The sequence below is a fragment of the Aythya marila genome, assembly GCF_965140915.1.
Source record: "Aythya marila genome assembly, chromosome: 16".
Classification (NCBI taxonomy): domain Eukaryota; kingdom Metazoa; phylum Chordata; class Aves; order Anseriformes; family Anatidae; genus Aythya; species Aythya marila.
The window spans coordinates 6,497,881-6,516,506 of NC_139057.1; the positions used below are offsets into that span (position 1 = coordinate 6,497,881).

Genomic DNA, 18,626 nt, shown 5'->3' on the forward strand with positions numbered 1-18,626 from the left:
AGATGCAAGGACTCACCTCTTCAAAAAAAAAAAAAAAAAAAAAAAAGGTGTGTGTTATAAAAGAATAGGGCTTTTCTTTGTTTTAAAGATAAACCACCATATTCAGAAAAATCACTGTTCATCCACTTTGTGCAGGTTTTCATGGGTATTCTGGAAAATGAGTTGAACAGCTGTAACATTTACAGACACAGTGAATTATGAATGTGTATATGAGATTAGAAAACTAATTCTGAATCTGTGCCACAAATATTTTCATTAGAAATCCCATTCTCAGAACAAGTGCAACCATGACAAAGAGCTGAAACAACCCTGTATGACCTTTGAGTGACAGAAAACATCTCCAGTTTTATTTGCAATTGATTTCTTTTGTGAAGTCTGATGACTAGAAATTATTCAGTTGCTAATTTCAAACACTGAAAATATTCAAGAAAGCCTTAAATGCTTTGTGAGTGGTTTAAGAAAAGGAAGCACTAAATTTTAAAATCAATATTTTACTATGAATTATTCACTGTGTTACTGGCCATGGATATCATCTTACCTTTAAAGCTTCTCACTTTCTCTGTTTAGCCCTTCTGTTCACTTCCTTGGTGTTTCAGATGTTACTTCCTCATTTTTTGGTAATGATGATGGAAACAGGCAGTAATTTAACAAAAAACAACTGGTAAGGCAAAGTAGTCTTGGGAGCAACAGCCTTACTAGTGGTTCTTCACCTGTATGCAGAAGAGAAGCCTTATTTCCATTTTCCTATTGTAACGTGTATTATGAGCCAGCCCCAAGTCAGCACACATCTTAAACATTATAAAAATGTAATCAGATTTTAGAAGATTACCAAAGAGTATCTGTCAGTGAAGGTCTGACAAACACAGTATTAAAGCATACTCACTGTGCAGTGAGGAAGAAGTTTCCCATGTTGCCTTCATTTGATTAATTTTTGTTGCATGGACTCCAATTACCTTCTTTTGAACCCTAGAAATTAAACAAAGCAAGTAAACAAAATCCAAACAAATGAAAAGCTCAATTTCTTTAACATTCAAAATACTACAGTATGCCAGTATGTGGTGTTGTTATTCAGAGAAAAAATATTTCGAATGTTAAGCTGAGTGCAAGAGACATATATAATAATAAGTATTTGAGTGCCATCTGATAACAGTATCTTGATAGTTCTGTCTTAAACTTTGACTATCTTCTGACATAAAATATATTTTTGCTTGACTACTGCTATGTATATTAAAAAGAAATATGAAGACTGTGTTTTTGTTTTAGCGTTAGCAGCTACTAAGTGATTTTTTTTTTTATAATCTGGAAAATAAATATGAAATGTTTTGATTTTTTTTCTTCCCCTGAGCATTTTCTTCCAAGTAATTTAAGAATTGTTTTTCCGCAGACATTTTTCTTAAAAGTTTTCATATAAAACCAAGTGAGTTGAAAGAAAAACTATACATTATACATGAAGAGAGTGGTGGACTTACAGATGAGCAGATTACAGCACTACGAAGGTAATCTTTGGGGTTCAATTGTTTATTTATAAGATTCTATGTTTTGGAGAGGGCATAATTTCATTCAAATAATGGGTAGTTCAGGAAAAATGCTACTGAGACATTGAATCTATCCTGACCATAGATAAAATGTTAGAGTTGCACACAGAAATCTCAGTTCTTGCAACAGACATTGTAGAATATTCTTCCAAAATATAACTCTTCCCCATGTTGTGTAGGAAGGGAACTGCAGGACATGACAGCAAATCTGACAGGACTTTGTCAAACTGGTTACAAGGAGCAGAGTTAGTAAAAGAATGAGTGAGCTCACCTGCAGTGAGCAGGTGCAGCAGTCAGAAAACTTCACAGCATCTCTTACTACAGCCTTATTGTCTATTGTGGGCTCAGAAATGAAAGAAAAAAAATGAATTCTGTTCCCTGTTTAAAAACTGATTTGAACATAGGAAGCCAGACAAGTGTTAAAGGAGAATATCAGTATTTCTGAGTGGCAGAGATCTGTGGGTTTAAAACAACAAAAATTTTGATATCTTAAAAAACAAAGTAAAATCCCACAAAAACAAACAAACAAACAAACCAACCAACCAAACAAACAAAAAAAAACAAAATAACTATACTGAGAGTAATACATTTCAGGAGTGTAAGCAAACTATAGGCATGTGAAATTTGTAGAAATTGGATCTTCTCTCTGACTAGTTAAAAACACAGGAAAAAAGTGGGTCCTAGAGTAGTATCCATTACACATCCAAGTTCCCATGCAAAGCATGTGGTACCAGTGCCATTTTATTATACATATTTTTATGAAAATTTGAAGTGAGACTGCTTCTTGCTTCAAAATGAGAAAATTGAGTGTTTTGTTAAAAGTGAGCTTAGAAAATCATGATGCTAGCAAAAAAAAACAAAAACGTGAGGAAGTAGGTAAATTTTTTTTTTTTTTTTCCTTCTATCAGTGTGCCTACTTTTGGTGCAGTGATTTTAATTCTGGCCTTAAAATCCTGGTCCTAATCGCTAAAGGAATTTTAAAGTTTGCAGAATCATGTCTGCACTTAGAAAGTGATGAGAACAGGAAGGACAGATGTGAAATGCATGGAATTAATGTCATTTGTTGAGATGGCTTGTAGAGAGCTTACCTGAAGTATGAAGGGACATGGACAAGGCACTGAGTAATGAAATATTTTAAATATGCCAGTGTTCTGGAGGAGGTTTTCATGCTTCCTACATGCTTTACCATCTGTACCCCACATTTGTGCACAGCAGATTGTGAACTAGTGAAATGTGTATAACTCTACTATAATAGAGCTCCATTTTCTTTCAAAAGCTTGCTGTTTTTCATATAAATAAACAAGTATATTTATATATTAAATATAACTGCACTTTCTAATTGCAGTGATGGAATTGATGAGAGTGTAATTGCAATGAAATACCTTGAACATTTGTGTTTTCTCCAATCACAGAAGTAATTACGGAGCTGGCAGAAGTGAGGGAATGCCCCAGTCTGAGCAGCCTATTTCTTGAGGGCAGCCACTGCTCATACCTACTTTTGCAGGAAAACACCGAACACAATCCATTGTTCAAGCCATTGTACAGCACTGCAGATTTGGTACAGGATCTCCATGCTCTTGAAATTAGTATAGCACCACTGAGATCAGTGATTTATGGCATCTGGACTCTTTGCCATCAGAAAACAATAATAACAATAATAATGCTGATGATGGTAAAGAATCTTCAAAGATTTTATTTTTACAGCGAAGATTTCAGAGTCTTCCTTTGATAGCAATAATGCTGAGGTAATTTTTCTAGCAAAGGAACATGTACCAGACATTGGCTGCTGTATTGCTGTATGTTCTATAGGATCAAGGATTCTATTCCTGGGATTCTTGTTTATTGTCAAAATCTAGGAAAATGTGTACAAATCTTGTAGGGAAAAGAAGCTTATTTCTCTCAACCAAACAGATTTTAAAATATTACTGAAATACAAAGAGATGCATTCCCTGACTGGGGGTGGATTTCCAAGACAGTTAATTGTCTTACAACTGCCATTCAGACATTTTATTGAAACGGCAGATATTTATCTGAAAATGTCAGCAATCAGCAGTTTCTCTTGTAAATGCATTATAGTGGAGTTGCCATGATAGAAGTAGCAGGACGTTTAGCATTTTTGAAGATCTTTCCACTTCCTTTAGGAGTCATGGTGGAAAATTTTACCATTGAAAACTCCAGTCTCCAATTAGCTGAGAACCTGTGGCTATGACAGGAGTTTAAACAGGATGGTCAGGGACAGGAAAACTCCTCTGCGTGCATATTATACCTGTCATATGAGCCTGAACAGGAAATCTGAATTCCACTATCACAAAATGAAAAATATTTAAAGTCAAGAACAAGATTACATTTCTAAGAGCGACCAGTGAGCAAAATGCTCTACTCAGGTGTCCAATAAAGGTTAATGGAGGTAGTGGAATATTATTAGAAACTTCAGGACTTATTTTAATAGCAAAACTTTTCCATAGTTGTCTGAATGAATTCTTTATCCTGGCATTTTTTAAAAAAAAGGTATGCTCTCTCTTCAAACTTATTTTTTCAGAACAGTGTGAGATTTCAAGTTACAAAAATTCCCCTGTAGTCACATTCATGTAAAAGATATTTCAGGAATGCATTTATATATTCTTGTGCTTCCTTTTCCCTGGCTTGCATTGCTTAATGCTTTAAGCTGTTAACCATACTAAATACCCTGTTAGTTTCATTTCATATATATAATATATTAAAAAAAGAAATGCCAGACTTCTGATTAAGTGAAGATATTTGCTGTCAGTTTTTTTAAACTTTCTTTGAATTTGCTCCAAAAGTTAAACCAACTGTTTTTAATGATAAATAAAACTCTTTTCATTTTCCAGCAGATAACTGGTATTTTAAAATGAGATTTTTTTTTTTTGAAGATGAAGGGTGATGAATGGAATATTTTCTAATCTGCTTTAATATAGATTTAATAATTCAAAACCCAGTAATTATTAAATTGAAATGTCATATTAAAATATTGACAACAGGAAAAAAAAGGCTATTGTTTGTTCTGTATTTAAAATGCTAAAATCTTAGCTTTATTTTTCCATCTTTGAATAATTTTCCTTACTTTTAATGTAAATGTATATTCATCCTCATGACTATTTAATCATACTTGCTATATTTTTTTCTCCAGAGAAAAAGGAGATGATAGTAGACCTGAATACATATTTAAAATTCTTAACAATCCTTCTCATATGTTAGCTATAACATCCATTCAATTTTTCTTTTAGATGTGTTGTGAATTCCCATAGCGTATCAGGCAGGCAGATTTCCAAAGGATGGGAGCTGTGGTGTTGTGAGTTTATTTTTCTAAGTGCAGAAATGTTTAAAAACATAATTTTTTTCTAAAAATCTGTGGCTCTGGAGTGCTGTGGGAAAATATTTTTTTACCTTATTAAGAAGGAAGAAAGTTTGGGTCTGTATTATGTGCTATCACAACAAAAACGAGAAACAGATCTCGGATGTGATACAGTGCTTAGAGAGACAGAAACACCATTACCCACCTTTGTTCCATGGGCAATTAAAAATTTTTAGATGTACAGGGGTTGGTCAGACTGTGGAGCCCACTGACTAATCACACTATAACCTGAGCCTGCTCTGTTTTTGTGCTAATTTTTCAAAGTTACTGCTGGAGATGAGCTGAACGAACATGTCCATAACTGCTTAAAAATTCTATGTTGTTTTTAGGTGCTTTTTAAAGGTTGTCAGATATGTTCATCCAATAAATGAAACCAAAGCATGTATATTAGGCACAGAATTAATGAATATTTTAGAAAGAATAGCATTAATTCCCTTATGATACAGTTTTACCTTTACCAAAACCCATGACAGTGTAAATTATCTTTAAGTCTGCAGATATAGATATGCAGATCTATCTGCAGATCATTTTTGTTTTCTGTTGCACCATTCACTCAAATGTCCAAAAAGTACCATTGGTTAAAGACTAAATATTCAAAATATAAAACAATAAACAGTGAGGAATCCTGATGTATGGAATGGAACAACTGTTTTACGTTATGGCAATATTCAAGGAAAAGGACATCTGACTTACATTTGTTGTTTTACAGATACATGCTAACACCAAAAGATGCAGAAAGATACCAGTCATTCAAGGGATCTCCTTCAAAGCTGCATGTAGTTGATCAGTTTATGTTAGAGGTAAGAAAACACGGCATTAAAACACACCAAGCACTATTTCTGGGACACCTCCTTCTAGATAAAACCATTTCAAGAAGCTGTTAGTTGGAACTTAAATTTACAGCCTTAGTCAGAACCATTATAAGAGGATTTATCTGATAAAGAGTTGAGACAGTAAAAATTATGAAGAGAACTTTACAGATCCATTTTTTTGCATCTCCAATTAATATCACAGAATCACAGAATCACAGAATTTCTGGGTTGGAAGAGACCTCAAGATCATCGAGTCCAACCTCTGACCTAACGCTAGCAGTCCCCACTAAACCATAAGTATGTCCTCTTCTTCCCCCAAAATAGGAGCTAATTTAATCTGAGCTAGATTTTCCAAATCTCTAAATGTAAAACTGTATATGTGTAGCTGTTCTTGTTCATGAGAAATGAGCACCATTGACTTTAATAGTGTCTGGCCCTACCAGCATACAGTGTATTGTTGGATATGCATACATAAATCAGGCATAGACAAGCAGATTGATTTTATTTGTCAGAGTATGCCTATAGTCTTAAGGCCTAGAATAAAATTAATAAGTGGGCACAGAAATTAAGGAAATTATGTTGCAGATGAATTGCTCAATGGGTTTTGTTTCCTGTTCTGTTCACTTCTATGCAGATGTGTAAAATCCCCCACTTGGGCCAGAGGCTGGATCTCCTGCTTACCATACGTGAACTACCTATGAGCATGAGAGACTTGGAACCTGTGAGTGACTGCTTTAAAGTGACTGCTTTTTCAAATGACTGCTTTATCATTTGTTTGTAATCAAAATCTACCAATTAGACATCAGGAGCCCAAGTGGCCTTGGTGCAGATTTCAAAGCTGTGTAGTTGGGATATATATTTTTTCACTTTAGCAAAATATTTCACAGTCCATAATGTAGATAATACATAGTGTAGGAATCCAAGAAGCCCAATGTATAAAATACAATTTAATGACGCTGTTCAAAAATGATAAGCAAAAAGATTAAAAAATAAAAATAAATAATCTTTATAGATCATGGCTTTGATAACAAAGGGATTGCAAGTAACATGGCAGTTAGAGACATGCTGCATTTGAAATACAATGCCACTATCTGAATGCTTTTGGGAATCTGAAACTTGGGGTGATGTAGTCACCTGCAGAAAGCAGAATGTAAGCAACACGTAACAGAGATTGGATCAGCTAATACGACCCCTTTCCCTGGGTACTATGGGAAATTCAGTATTATTTATTTATTTATTTATTTATTTATTTATTTATTTTTAACATTAGCTAGCAGAATTGTTCTCATTTTATTGTATTTTGTTAATGATAGACTGTTCCACAGTACTGGTTCAAAACAAAACAGTAAAAACAAAAAATAGATAGAGACATATGAAGGCTGTGATATGCAGGTATATACATGCATGTACATTTAATATCATCCTTTTTCTACTAATGGGTTGGTAAAAGATATTCACATTTTTATTTGGGGTTCCTAAACTTTCTTTTTTCTTTGGCCAGATAAGACAGAGGCAAATTTCACCATTAGAATTCAATTCTTTGTGTAGGGAGATTCATGCCTCAGCAGCTGAAAGAATTGGTCTAACGACATAGATACTTGAGTGAGTTTATTGCACCAGCATCTCATAGATATTTCTTATTTTCAGAAGATTGAAGGAGGATGTCTATCCTGAGGACTACTCACTCATTAAAGTGCAGTGTTGCAAACCAGACTTCAAGTCCCTCTCTGCCTTTTTCAGGATGACCTAGAGGATGGGGTGGGGTGAGGGTATGCAAATAAACAGTGTGCAAGTCTCATGGACTGGATCTTCCTGCTGCCTTACCAGTCAGGGTTTGTGTATGCTTTGATTCAGTTAAAAGGTTTGCAAGGTTTTGCTCTCATTCTACGTGGGAATGAAAACAAAATTTTAAAGTTCTGCAAGTCAGAGTTGTTCTCTTTTATTTGTCTGTGGCTAAAACCATAGTAACAGTGAATAAAACTCAGAATAGGAACAGATGGAGGACGCTAGGGAGATGAACAGATTCCTGACCCTGTCTGGTACCATGCTACGCCTTTGCTATCCTCCACTGAAACCAAATATTAGAATATTTGGAAGCTATTATATACTGGTTGCTTTGAAGGATATTTATTGTTCAATATCAAACAACTGATTCAACAACTGATTAAATGCCTCTTTTCTTACTTATACATACTAACATATTTATAATGTGTAGAATGCAACTAAAATTCTATGGTACAATCTTGTATTGTCTTTCAGCACCCTTTGGTCCCGTGCTATGCTCTGTAAGTTTTGACATGGGTTTTCAGTGCTCCCTCATGTTTCATCATTTCTCTACTTTTAAATTTGTGTGACAGCTGAAGGCAGGTGTGATGCTAGAAGAATATATGTTTTCTAATTTCAAAATGAATTTACCTCATGTGTCTATTGCTCTAGAAGGGAGGTGTCTTCCCTGGGAAAACAGAAATTGATACTGAGTTTGATTACAGGAAATTATTATTCTTCCTTCAGGGGAAACTGTACTGAGAATTTTGATAAGTCTTCAGCTGGTATAAGCAGAAGGGAGAGAGGTGAAGGATGGAGAATCTTGTACTGCGCTTTGGGCTATCTGCTTCCCCCGATGCCTGACATTTGGTGCAATCTGGTGCATTCAAACAGCAAAAGGCTTTTCCTTTAGATGCGTTTTAAGAGATGAGGTTGAATTTCTTGTAGCAGGGCAAGTTTGGCAGCCACGGAGGATCTGACCTTCATCTAAGGCAGGGTAACTGTGCCAACACCAGCTTTATCTTGGGAGAATTTAACTGCTCCTTCCTGAAGCCCCCCGGCTTGCTCCCCAAAGAAAGTTCAATAGGAAGATAACAGCTAAAGTGTGAATTCAGGTGGGACAATGAGGCTTGGCAAAGGACAGGTATAGCACCATTGTTTTACTTGCACATGTAATCTGAACTTAAAGAAGATTTGTTTCAGCTAATAAACCAGAAAATCCAAGCAAGTAAGCAGCTGCAATCCAGCCAGAAATTTGTTGCTGTCTTGGAGTACATTTTAGCCATTGGAAACCATTTAAATGAAAAGGCTGGAAAAGAGAAAGCTAAAGGATTTCGATTGTCATCTTTGACCAAAGTGAGTAAATATTTTTCTTTTTATTAAAATCATCATATTATAATGTATGTTGGCCATTAACATTAACTCAATTTTGCCCTGAGTGTGGAGAAAGGCAATCATTTTTAATGAGTAGCTAACATTTTAACATCTGCTCTTGGTTACACTAGAAACAAAATCTGGTTTAATAATGTATTCTTTAATGTGTAGTATAACAAGATGCATTTCCCCATACTAGACAGCAGCGCTGTCTAGATGGGGGCACTGTGGTGTTGAATGTGCTATGTTTCTAATGAGGTAGAACATCAAAATGCTGATGTCCCTGATAGTAAGATCCCCTGGCAAGAAGAGATGTCTGAGCTGCAGGCCCTGGCTAGATGCAAGTTTAGATAAAAGTGTGTTTTGCTGCATTGTGCAGAGCACTGTCGTATGGACCTGTTTCATTTCACTATGGTCACAGGCTGTAGCTCCAGCATTTCTTCTGCAGGGCAGCACTTTTATGGCACTGGAGTAATTCCTTCACGGTGCTTCATTTTACTCTAAAGCAAGAGCCTTTTGCTACAAGTGCTACCGTGCAATGTCAAGGTCAAGTTTCAAAAGCAAAGTATAAATAAATGAACAATTACAAAGGGAGGAAACTTTGCCTGCAATGGTTTAATGATTTTAACACCTCCTTGTACTCCCCATCAGTGCTCTGCATGGAATGGATGGGTGAAAAGGTTGGCTTTTGTAATCTTTTGCCTTTACTGATAGAGATATGCTCTATAAACAAACAAACAAACAAAAAACCACCACCAACAAAACAAAACATCATCTACCTGTTAGTTCTTTATCAGTCTCGTCACTCACCTACCGCTTACATTACAGTAGGCTGAGCTTTCCATCAATTTTAAGGCAATGGCTTTCCTATTTTCACCATAATATGCCACTGGAAAATTCTGCCACTGAATACAGTTCCCACACCCCTGCCTCTACCTGACAGAGAGCATTATTTTTTACCCTAAAAACTAAGAAATAGATACAAATTTCCTAAGCTGCCTTGTAACTTTAACACCATTGTAAATAGAAGAAAATAGTTTTTTTTTTTTTTTTTAAACGTATCTTTTCCATCTGGAGACTTTAATATATGAGTGAGTGATTTATAACTCTAGTGGCAATTCTGAGATACAACTTTTTTATTTTATTTTATTTTTATAGCGGTTGTAATACCACATCTATCATAATGAAAAATGCCAAGAAAATCATTTTCTGCCACAGAGCATCTTCCTAGATTTAATTAAGGAACTTTACTGTCTTCATGAACACAGCACACGGCTTTTAAATGGAAAGGAATAATGACTCTGTTTGGAGGTCCAAAATCAGATGCAATCAATTAGAATACCTTAAGTCAAAAAAGACCTCTGTGAATAGGAAGAGACAAAAAAGCAAGGAAGGTCAATGGATATGAAAGTGTAAAGCTGATCTTAATTGAGAATGTCTGAGAGATGGCAGTTTGAAATGGAGAGGTTTAATTTCATTGTGTTTTCTATTCTTGTCAAATTTACATGGGAGCTATCAAAATCCATGCTGTTTTTTTTTTTTTTTTTTTATATATATATATATATATTTGCATAATAACTCAGTCTGTCAATCATTGCTGTATTCTACTTGCAGTTATCTCTGTTGCGGGGTAAGGAGAGGACATTCACCTTGCTTCACGCCCTTGTGGAACAGATCTTCTTACATGAGCCTGATTTGGCTAAATTTTCTCAGGAGCTGACAGAATTTGAAGCTGTTCCTGATGGTAAGTGGAGGGACAAAAACAAAAACAAAACAAAACAACAACAACAACAAAAAAAAAAACAGATAAAAAATGAAATCCCTCAACTTTTCTGGAAACCTCCATCTCAAATTATGAATGATATTATTAGCATGTTTTTCCATCTCTCTTCTTTTCCAGCTTCCATGAAGGGCCTAAGTGCTGAAGTTGATGGTATGTAAATGTGATTTCTGAATTCAGAGAAAGATTTTCATACTTTGTGCAGTCATTTGGAACAGGTTTTCATTGCACTTCTGTAGTTTGTAAAGAGGTGTAAAGGCTCAAAATATTGAGGTAAAGTGTTGCTATGGCGATATTTAACCTGCCATGTTACTGTGAAGAATTTTAAAAAAGAAATATTAAAGTGTGTCCAGGTGCTTTCGGAATATAAAAAAAATATACCGCCCATGGGAAATAGAGTTTATCTTAAAGTACAGATGTTAAGTGATACAAGAGCTCTGTCAAAGTTACAGCCGTAACAGAGTCTCTGGGAGCAGGCAATGCAGCAGGAGAAAACTTTTCACAGTTCAGTAGTGAAGTTCAAGAATTTCTTTGAACCAAACTGGTGTCCATCTCTAGAAAGGAGTCCAACATTAGTGAAGTCAATAGGAGAGAACAGAATAAAGTCACTCAAATGTAAGACAGACTTTGGAAGATATTCAAAACTTACCTTTGAACACTACTGTAAATTGACCAGTCAATGGAACTTTTGAGAGCTGATAGAGAAGGTATGTAAGTGGATAAAAACTTGTGTTGTGTTGAAAATTTATAAAAATTTGTCTTTTGAAAATGTAGCATGGATGTTGACTATGTCACTACAGACTAATATATCCTATTTCAACCACTCATAACATATGTAAATGCCACTTGTTCTCAGCTTTTGGTTTGAAAAGCCCTTGCACCTATTTTGCTGGGCTCTGTGAGTCAGTCAGGCATGTAGCTTAACACCACTAAATAGTTTTTATTTTGTTCCAAGAATTTCCAATCAATTGTTTTAGGAAATATAAGTAACTGAATTTAAGAGTACAAGCAAATATACTTTTGTATTTATACATATATATATATTCTTCATATAAGTAAATATACTTTTATACTTATATATATAAAGTACATATATATATGTGTATAAGTAAATATACTTTAATACATATATACTTTGTTATATATATGTGTGTGTACCTATATATGTATATATATAAATCATTTATGTTCAATCCATTGTGTTTGTCAGGCACAATGTTGGTGTAAATTCCAAACAAAATATTTTAAAGCCAGATATGTAAAGTCATGCTTAAAGTGGTGGAACAACCTTGGCATCAGAAACTGTTGGGGGCTATCAAAGGACATGAATTATGAGACCCTGAGGAGACTGACTGGCCTCTTCCCTCCTGGATTCCTGATGCAGATTTCTTTTTTTTAAGTACTGTTCTCCAGGGCAGAGAGGGAAAGTGGTGGGCCAAAAGCTACTGAACCAGCCTTTCCCACCATGTAGTTCAAGGCACATCCTGGGGCTCATGTGCTCAACTGAGCACAAGAGGAGAAAGAAACTGGACTGCAGCGTGGGTCAGTTCTTTTCCCCACATTTCATACAGACAGAACCCTCACAATAGCAGTCTGGTGTAGGGCATAGTGCCTACTGACAAGATTTCTTACTGTTACTAATAGGGGAATTTTTATTCTTTTATCTTTAATGGAACCCTGAATTTTCTACAGAAAGATGTAGTTTGGAAGAATGTTATTTTCATTGCTAATTCCAGTGCTAAAATCCAGGAAAGGTCAGATTTACAGCTGCAGCATAACCATACTATTGACCTCTTCATTATTCTGCAGTTGCTTGTGGTGTGATCATATGCTATTTCTTCCCCACAAGACCTATACATCTTTTAGGATTTCTCTTTGAAAACAGAAGGTTAGTATTGCTAGGTGATCATGTTATAGACCCATAATTTGCTTTTTTTCCATGTGTTCTAAATTAAATATTTGTACTCCTTTGAACACAACTGCATGCTAGTGAAATTGCTCATTTTCTTTATTTTGTTAGTTTTAAAAAAAGAATTGGAAAATGTTATTCAGTGCAGAAGGCTTATTAAACCCAAGACTATGAAGACAACACCCCAGGAGTTACAGTTCTGCAAGGAACTAAAGGTAACATAACCATAACCTTATTGTGGACTGCAGATAAAGGATGAGCAATCTATTCAGTTTTCACTGAATCCCACCCTAACAAGGGGGTCAGGAGCATCTGAGGAAAACCTTGTATTCTCCTCTGATAATATTTCATACCACAAGCTGCAGCATGGAAGGTCTTTTCAGAGGTTCTACTTCTCTTGCTTTTTCTTCACAGGCAAACTGGCTGGAGTGGATGAGGAACAGATAGTTCCATGGTCACCCACATTAAACACTTTGGAATAACAGCAGTTTTTTTTTTTTGTTTTTTTTTTTTAGTTTGTAACAACTCCCTCTGCCCTCAGAAAACAGCACAGAGAAACATCATCCAAGAGCTTGAATAAGTTGTGATTATAGGTTGATCTAAGATGATTTTGTCCATGTTAATGGCACAACAGGATGGGTTAGAGGATGCTATGAGAAGTGGCTGAGCCCCTATAGGGAGGCCAGTATGCTTCTTGAATAAATACTAGGTTGTCTTAAATGCATACATTGCAAAGGACCATGATCAAGAAATTTTGTTTTAAAAAATAAGGCTTTGCTTTTGACAAATGTGAGTGGAAGTTAGGACCTTATGATGCTTATCCAGTTCTGTTAATTTTAATAGATTTGGGTAGTAACATTAGATGATATTTTAATAAGTTATCTAACTTTTTTTCTTTGATGCCTTAATACTTGCAAGGAAATGTGTGTGTTTGATGTGTACTTATCTTTTGTGAAATGTGAAATTTTTGTGACATGAAAATTTTGACTTGAATTCTCTTGTTTTCACTACTGTTTAATATCTGCTGTAATACTATGCTCCTATATCAAATTAAGAAGTTTTTTATTACAGGATTTAATTCAGAAATATGAAGAGGATCTATCCCAGCTGTCAAAAAGATGTGATGAAATGAAGAAGCTTTATAGCAATGTACTGGTATGTGTTGTATTAAAGTGCAATGAAAATAGATCTACATTTCTTAAGGAAAAAAAAAAGAAAGATGCAAGAAGTTCCCATGCTTCTACATGCTTTATAGTTATCCTGTCCACAGGAACTGGAAAAAAAAAAAGTATCAATGGTGGAATGTTTTGAATGAAAATATGGCTTTTACTTTTCTTCAGGACTTATAGCCCACATTTAAGAGGTTTTATGGCCCAAATATCAGAAAGAAAAGTGGATGTTCAGCAATTTTGTAAGTCTAGCCAGTTTAATGGTTGAATGTTTTCAAGATATTATAGAAAACAGCATGTTTTCCAGTGTCTAGCACAAGTTGTATCTTCTGCTTGTAGAGCTTCTGTTACAAGGGCTGAGGGCTTTTTTCTAGTGACAAGCCTATAGTCCATGGCATTGATTTAGTTACTGTTATTTGAGGGAGAGAGAGGTGGAGATGTTGGTAGTAGCACAGATCTAAAAATGAGCAGAGCAAAAAGGGAGCTCCTTGGGCACAAGATTTCTGATAAATTATCTGTTCTTGCTTGTTCCTATTACATTCTCCCACACTTGCACTGGAGAAGCACCTAATTTTCTCAGTCAATTTTTGTTCTGAAAAGAAGAAAGTCATCTAGGTCCAAAACAATAGGAAATGTTTTTTGGGGTCAGAGGGTCACACCAAAAGGAATGATATAAACTCCATGCTGCAATTTTTAACAACATAGTGTGAAGAATCCTCATTTTGTACAATGTTCTCAGAGAAATTTGGGAGGCCTCTGCTATTGTAACAGTATTCTCCAGCAGAATAGTCTCACTGGGAGGTTTTAAAGAAAAAGGATGGCTTTGCTGAAACGCAGAGCTGATCTTGCAAACTAGGAAAACTTCCTGGCATTTAGACAGAACTTTAAGGCATTTATTTATTCATTTATTTATTTTGGTGTGTGAGGTCTGTGTGAAGGGGTGAGAGGGGGATTAGAATATAGGGAGGTTTAATATAGGCCATACTATATGTATATTTTATAACAAGAAGATGCCAGCAGGATAACCTTTGGGGACCTACTTGAAGAGACCGTGAAGATTAGAGACATGTTTGACCAAGGAAAATTAATTAGTAATGTTTTACTAAAAGGAATATTGTAACCACATACAAGTTTTTTTTTTTTTTTTTTTTTTATTTATTTATTTATTTTTGTGTGTGTGTATGTGTCTCTTGCAACCTTTAACAAATGGGAAAAATGACACAGCATAGTGTAACAAGACGTAATAGTATGGTAGCACATAAGCAAAGAACTCAGTGCCCAGTAGGTGGAAAAACAGTCTAAATGAGAGAAATGAGAGAATTAGCAGTTGATGAATGAAAATTAGCAGATGAATGAAAATGGTTGAAAAGCATTCATCAAAAAGTAGGGAGACTCCTGTTGTAAAATCATCTAGGGACATTGCTTGCCTGGGATATGGAAGACTTTGACCATTTTACCTGGAAGTCAGTTTCCAGAAGGAGCTGGCATGATGCAGCTGGTCCTGCTTGTAGAGCTGTGACATGCCCAGTGAGTGATGGATGTATCCTCCTACATGTCCATGCTCCTGTCAAACTCTCCCTGCACAGACATTGTTTCTGCCCAGCCATGAATACTCAGCCAGGGGGCATTAAACATACAAATCTATAGCACAGCATCATCTGTGAGATTCTGCTTCCCTTGCTTGGAATGGGAAATCCAAGACTCTTATTTGCATCTGAACAGGATTTCATTTTTTACATGGCTGGAAGTTTCCTCAAGTATTTACCCAGTTGCTTTTTGCCTCCCTTCCTTCTTATTCTCTAAAGTTAAGCTTTTGATATATTTCTCTCACTTGCATTTTTTTTTTTCTTCTGAATACTGTTATTGCTAGGCAGATCTTTTTGTATATTTATAAAGCAGCAAAAACATAAAGCAAATATAAAATAGGATGGGTGATCAAAGACCAGGCTATCATCTGAACAGCACTAGGAAGGGATAGTCCAGCTTACCTGGGGGGATACCTGATGTAGAAATGTGTTGTAGGTGGTCACAGAAGTCATGTTGCTCATAAAACAGAAATCCACAGGCCTACCTTTATGATTTTATATTCTGTTTATAAAATCAATAATGACCTTGGCATGTGACACTTCTATGGAATTAACAATAAATTGTAGATAACTGCCTGTGGTATAGCTGTGGGCTATCAACTTCTCACAGATGGTCATTAGCTCCAGGAAATGTCTGTCTCATTACTGTTTAACTGATGGTACGCTACAGGTGAGTGGCGAGGTGTGCCAAAGATCAAGGGCTTGGAGCACCCAGGAGGTGCAATTAGGAGCACAACAGGCAAAAGTATTAATCAGGTATCACTGGTTAACGTTAAAGTTTTTGTGACTGGATTATATGTGAGGGGTTTCTTTTACTGTATTTATGAGTTCCAGGCAGAGAGTTTGCTTCTAAGAGCATCTTAGATGATGTCCAGGTGAATGTGTCTAGATAATGACAGATACCTGTCCAAACCTTTCCATTTCAGTTGCAATTTGAGATACTGAAATACAACTACATTGCTATTCAGCCTTGGGAGAGCTGTATCTCCCAATTACACAGTAGCTCTCAATTACAGGCAAGATAAGAACTTGCAGCAACACAAGATGCCTTTTTAAACCTTTTGTTGAAGCCTTTGGAACATATTCTCTAGATTTCTTCTGCTCAATTAGAAAGCCATTTTAGGTGCCCTTATGTTCTTTAACTCATTGATATCATTAAGGACAAATCATTGAAAATGATGGCAAGCCTCTTGAATTAAACCTCAGCAAGAGGTTTAAGAGACTGAATACTAAAAATCCTTTTCTGTCCTGGAACTGGAGAACATATGGGGAAGTGATTTTAGTTAATTCAGAAATCCCTCTCCTAGCACTGAACTTTGTAGAATGACTGCCTTTTACCTCTTGTTTTACAATAGAGCAAACATGATGCCAATATTGTTCAGGTTGCTTTTGAAAAAAATTCAATCCATTCAACTTTTTCAGGTGAAAAGAAGAACAGAGCAGGGAAAGGTGTCTCTTTGATAAATTACTTTTTCTTTCAAAAATACACACATCAAAGTGAATATTTTTGTTTATTTGCAAAATAAAACATCAGAAAATGAAAACATTTTGGCTTGAATATACTGCTACTATGTCCACTCTGGAATATAAAATATTTCCCTAATGTACACTTTCGTTTATGAATGGATTTAACTAACAAACTGCAAAGTCACGAAGCTGCATGATTTACTGATTTTCTCCTCTTCAGCTGGAGATCTGTAGTTCAGCCAGAGAAGCTGGTTTGTACAGAAAGCCAGGAACAGGCTACTGAGGTAGTTTAATGACAACTCCTGGGACCACTTTTGCTTGAGATGTTTTGGATCTCAGTTTAATGGATTTTTTAGACAGGTCTAAGTTTTCTACTAAATAATAATAATGTAGATATTTAACCTTTCTCTTGCTGTTTTCCTTTCTTTATGGTCTTGGAGATGGATAAGCTTATTTGGATAATATTAATGTTAAATATGTTTCTCTTTCAAATTTACAGGTAAAATTTGGGGAACCACAAGACATAGACTCTCAGGAGCTATTTGGATGGATATCTTCGTTCATTAGTGAGTTTAGGAAGGCCTGTGCTGAAGTCATGCAGTAAGGACAACCTTATTCTTATAAAGAGGGGAGAGAAAGAGAAATCCAGGAAATGTTTGAGTTAATTGTTTGGAAGTGGCCCTTCTAATAGGGAGCAAATACCATATAGTCTGCACATCAGTATATTTTGATTTTGAGAGGTATTCAATTTCTCACGTGTAGTTTTGTAAGCGGTATTTGACCTGTCGGATCACAGATTACTTATGAGACTCCTTCATTTTTTCTCATCTATGTGCTTTTGTACCTTGAGATGCCTGTACACTTAGAAAGGAGATGTTCTTGACATTTTATAATTTCTTTTTCATCTTTTTCTTTGATACCCAGTCTTCTGACATTTAATTATTACTTTCAGTGAATGAATTTATACATGGTAATCTAATTTGTACTTATTTTTGCTGTAGTTTTCTAAATAATACTTCACAAGTTTTACAATGAAATGGGGAGCTAGTCTCCACTGGGGATAACATTTAGCAAAAATTCTTGGTTGTCTTCAGCTATTAAAGCATTGCAGCTTTAGTATTTAATGGTGAAAATGTCTGGTTGGGTGCTTTCCCCCCCCCCCCCCCCCCCATTAGTACAATAAAGCAGTGCTTTTTTTTTTCTTTGGCTAATGTAATGAATTTGGGTAAAATAATGTAGAAGCCAATCAATATATGAAATTTGCATTGGTAGGAAGAGAACAATATCAGAGCAGTGAAATAAAAACATGTCATGAGGCATCAAAGTAATGGATACTGGAAGCAATTACTGATGGTTTTCAAAAGCAAAAATACTTTTGCATTTGTTGGCTTTTCCATATTTTTAATTAGAATAATTACATTGAGCTTAAAAATATGAGAAGAAAAGGAAGATTATAAATGCAAAGACAGAAATGGATGTGTTAAACACTGAAAGCAGAACACAGTTCTACAAGGTCATTGATAAAATTTAGCATTTTCTGTACTCCTTCTACAAACAGTGTTGTATGATAAAAAGCATACTCCTTGACTTACTTTAGATCTGACTGCCCAGGCCTCACAATGTTTGGGCTTTAATAGAAAGCCCAGTAGATAGAAATGAACACTGTCCCTGGCTTTAATACTAGAAGGAATTAGATCTGATCCCTCTGAAAAGTTTAGTTGCACTTAAATCTAAAAATTACCTCCAGTAAAGAGCCTGGGCACCCTCCAGTTAGGTGCTACAATGCTTAGATTTTTAGTGCTGGTCGTGACAGTCAGTAAGAGACAACTACCAGAAATGTAGACATGCTTTGACGCT

At 35.5% G+C, this 18,626-nt stretch overlaps 1 protein-coding gene across 1 annotated transcript in view; it reads left to right on the forward strand.

Annotated features, from left to right (window-relative positions):
- The window catches only part of LOC309884255 (uncharacterized protein), a 40,412-nt gene extending 22,524 nt beyond the window's left edge, over positions 1-17,888 (forward strand). Inside the window, exons 9-17 of the mRNA XM_082773026.1 lie at positions 1,385-1,496; positions 5,618-5,708; positions 6,355-6,441; positions 8,688-8,840; positions 10,473-10,602; positions 10,759-10,791; positions 12,659-12,762; positions 13,619-13,702; positions 17,269-17,888. Coding sequence (XP_082629152.1) covers positions 1,385-1,496; positions 5,618-5,708; positions 6,355-6,441; positions 8,688-8,840; positions 10,473-10,602; positions 10,759-10,791; positions 12,659-12,762; positions 13,619-13,702; positions 17,269-17,373 — 899 coding nt within the window. The 3' untranslated portion in view covers positions 17,374-17,888. The remainder of the gene's footprint in view (positions 1-1,384; positions 1,497-5,617; positions 5,709-6,354; positions 6,442-8,687; positions 8,841-10,472; positions 10,603-10,758; positions 10,792-12,658; positions 12,763-13,618; positions 13,703-17,268) is intronic.
- The last annotated feature ends 738 nt before the right edge of the window (positions 17,889-18,626 follow it).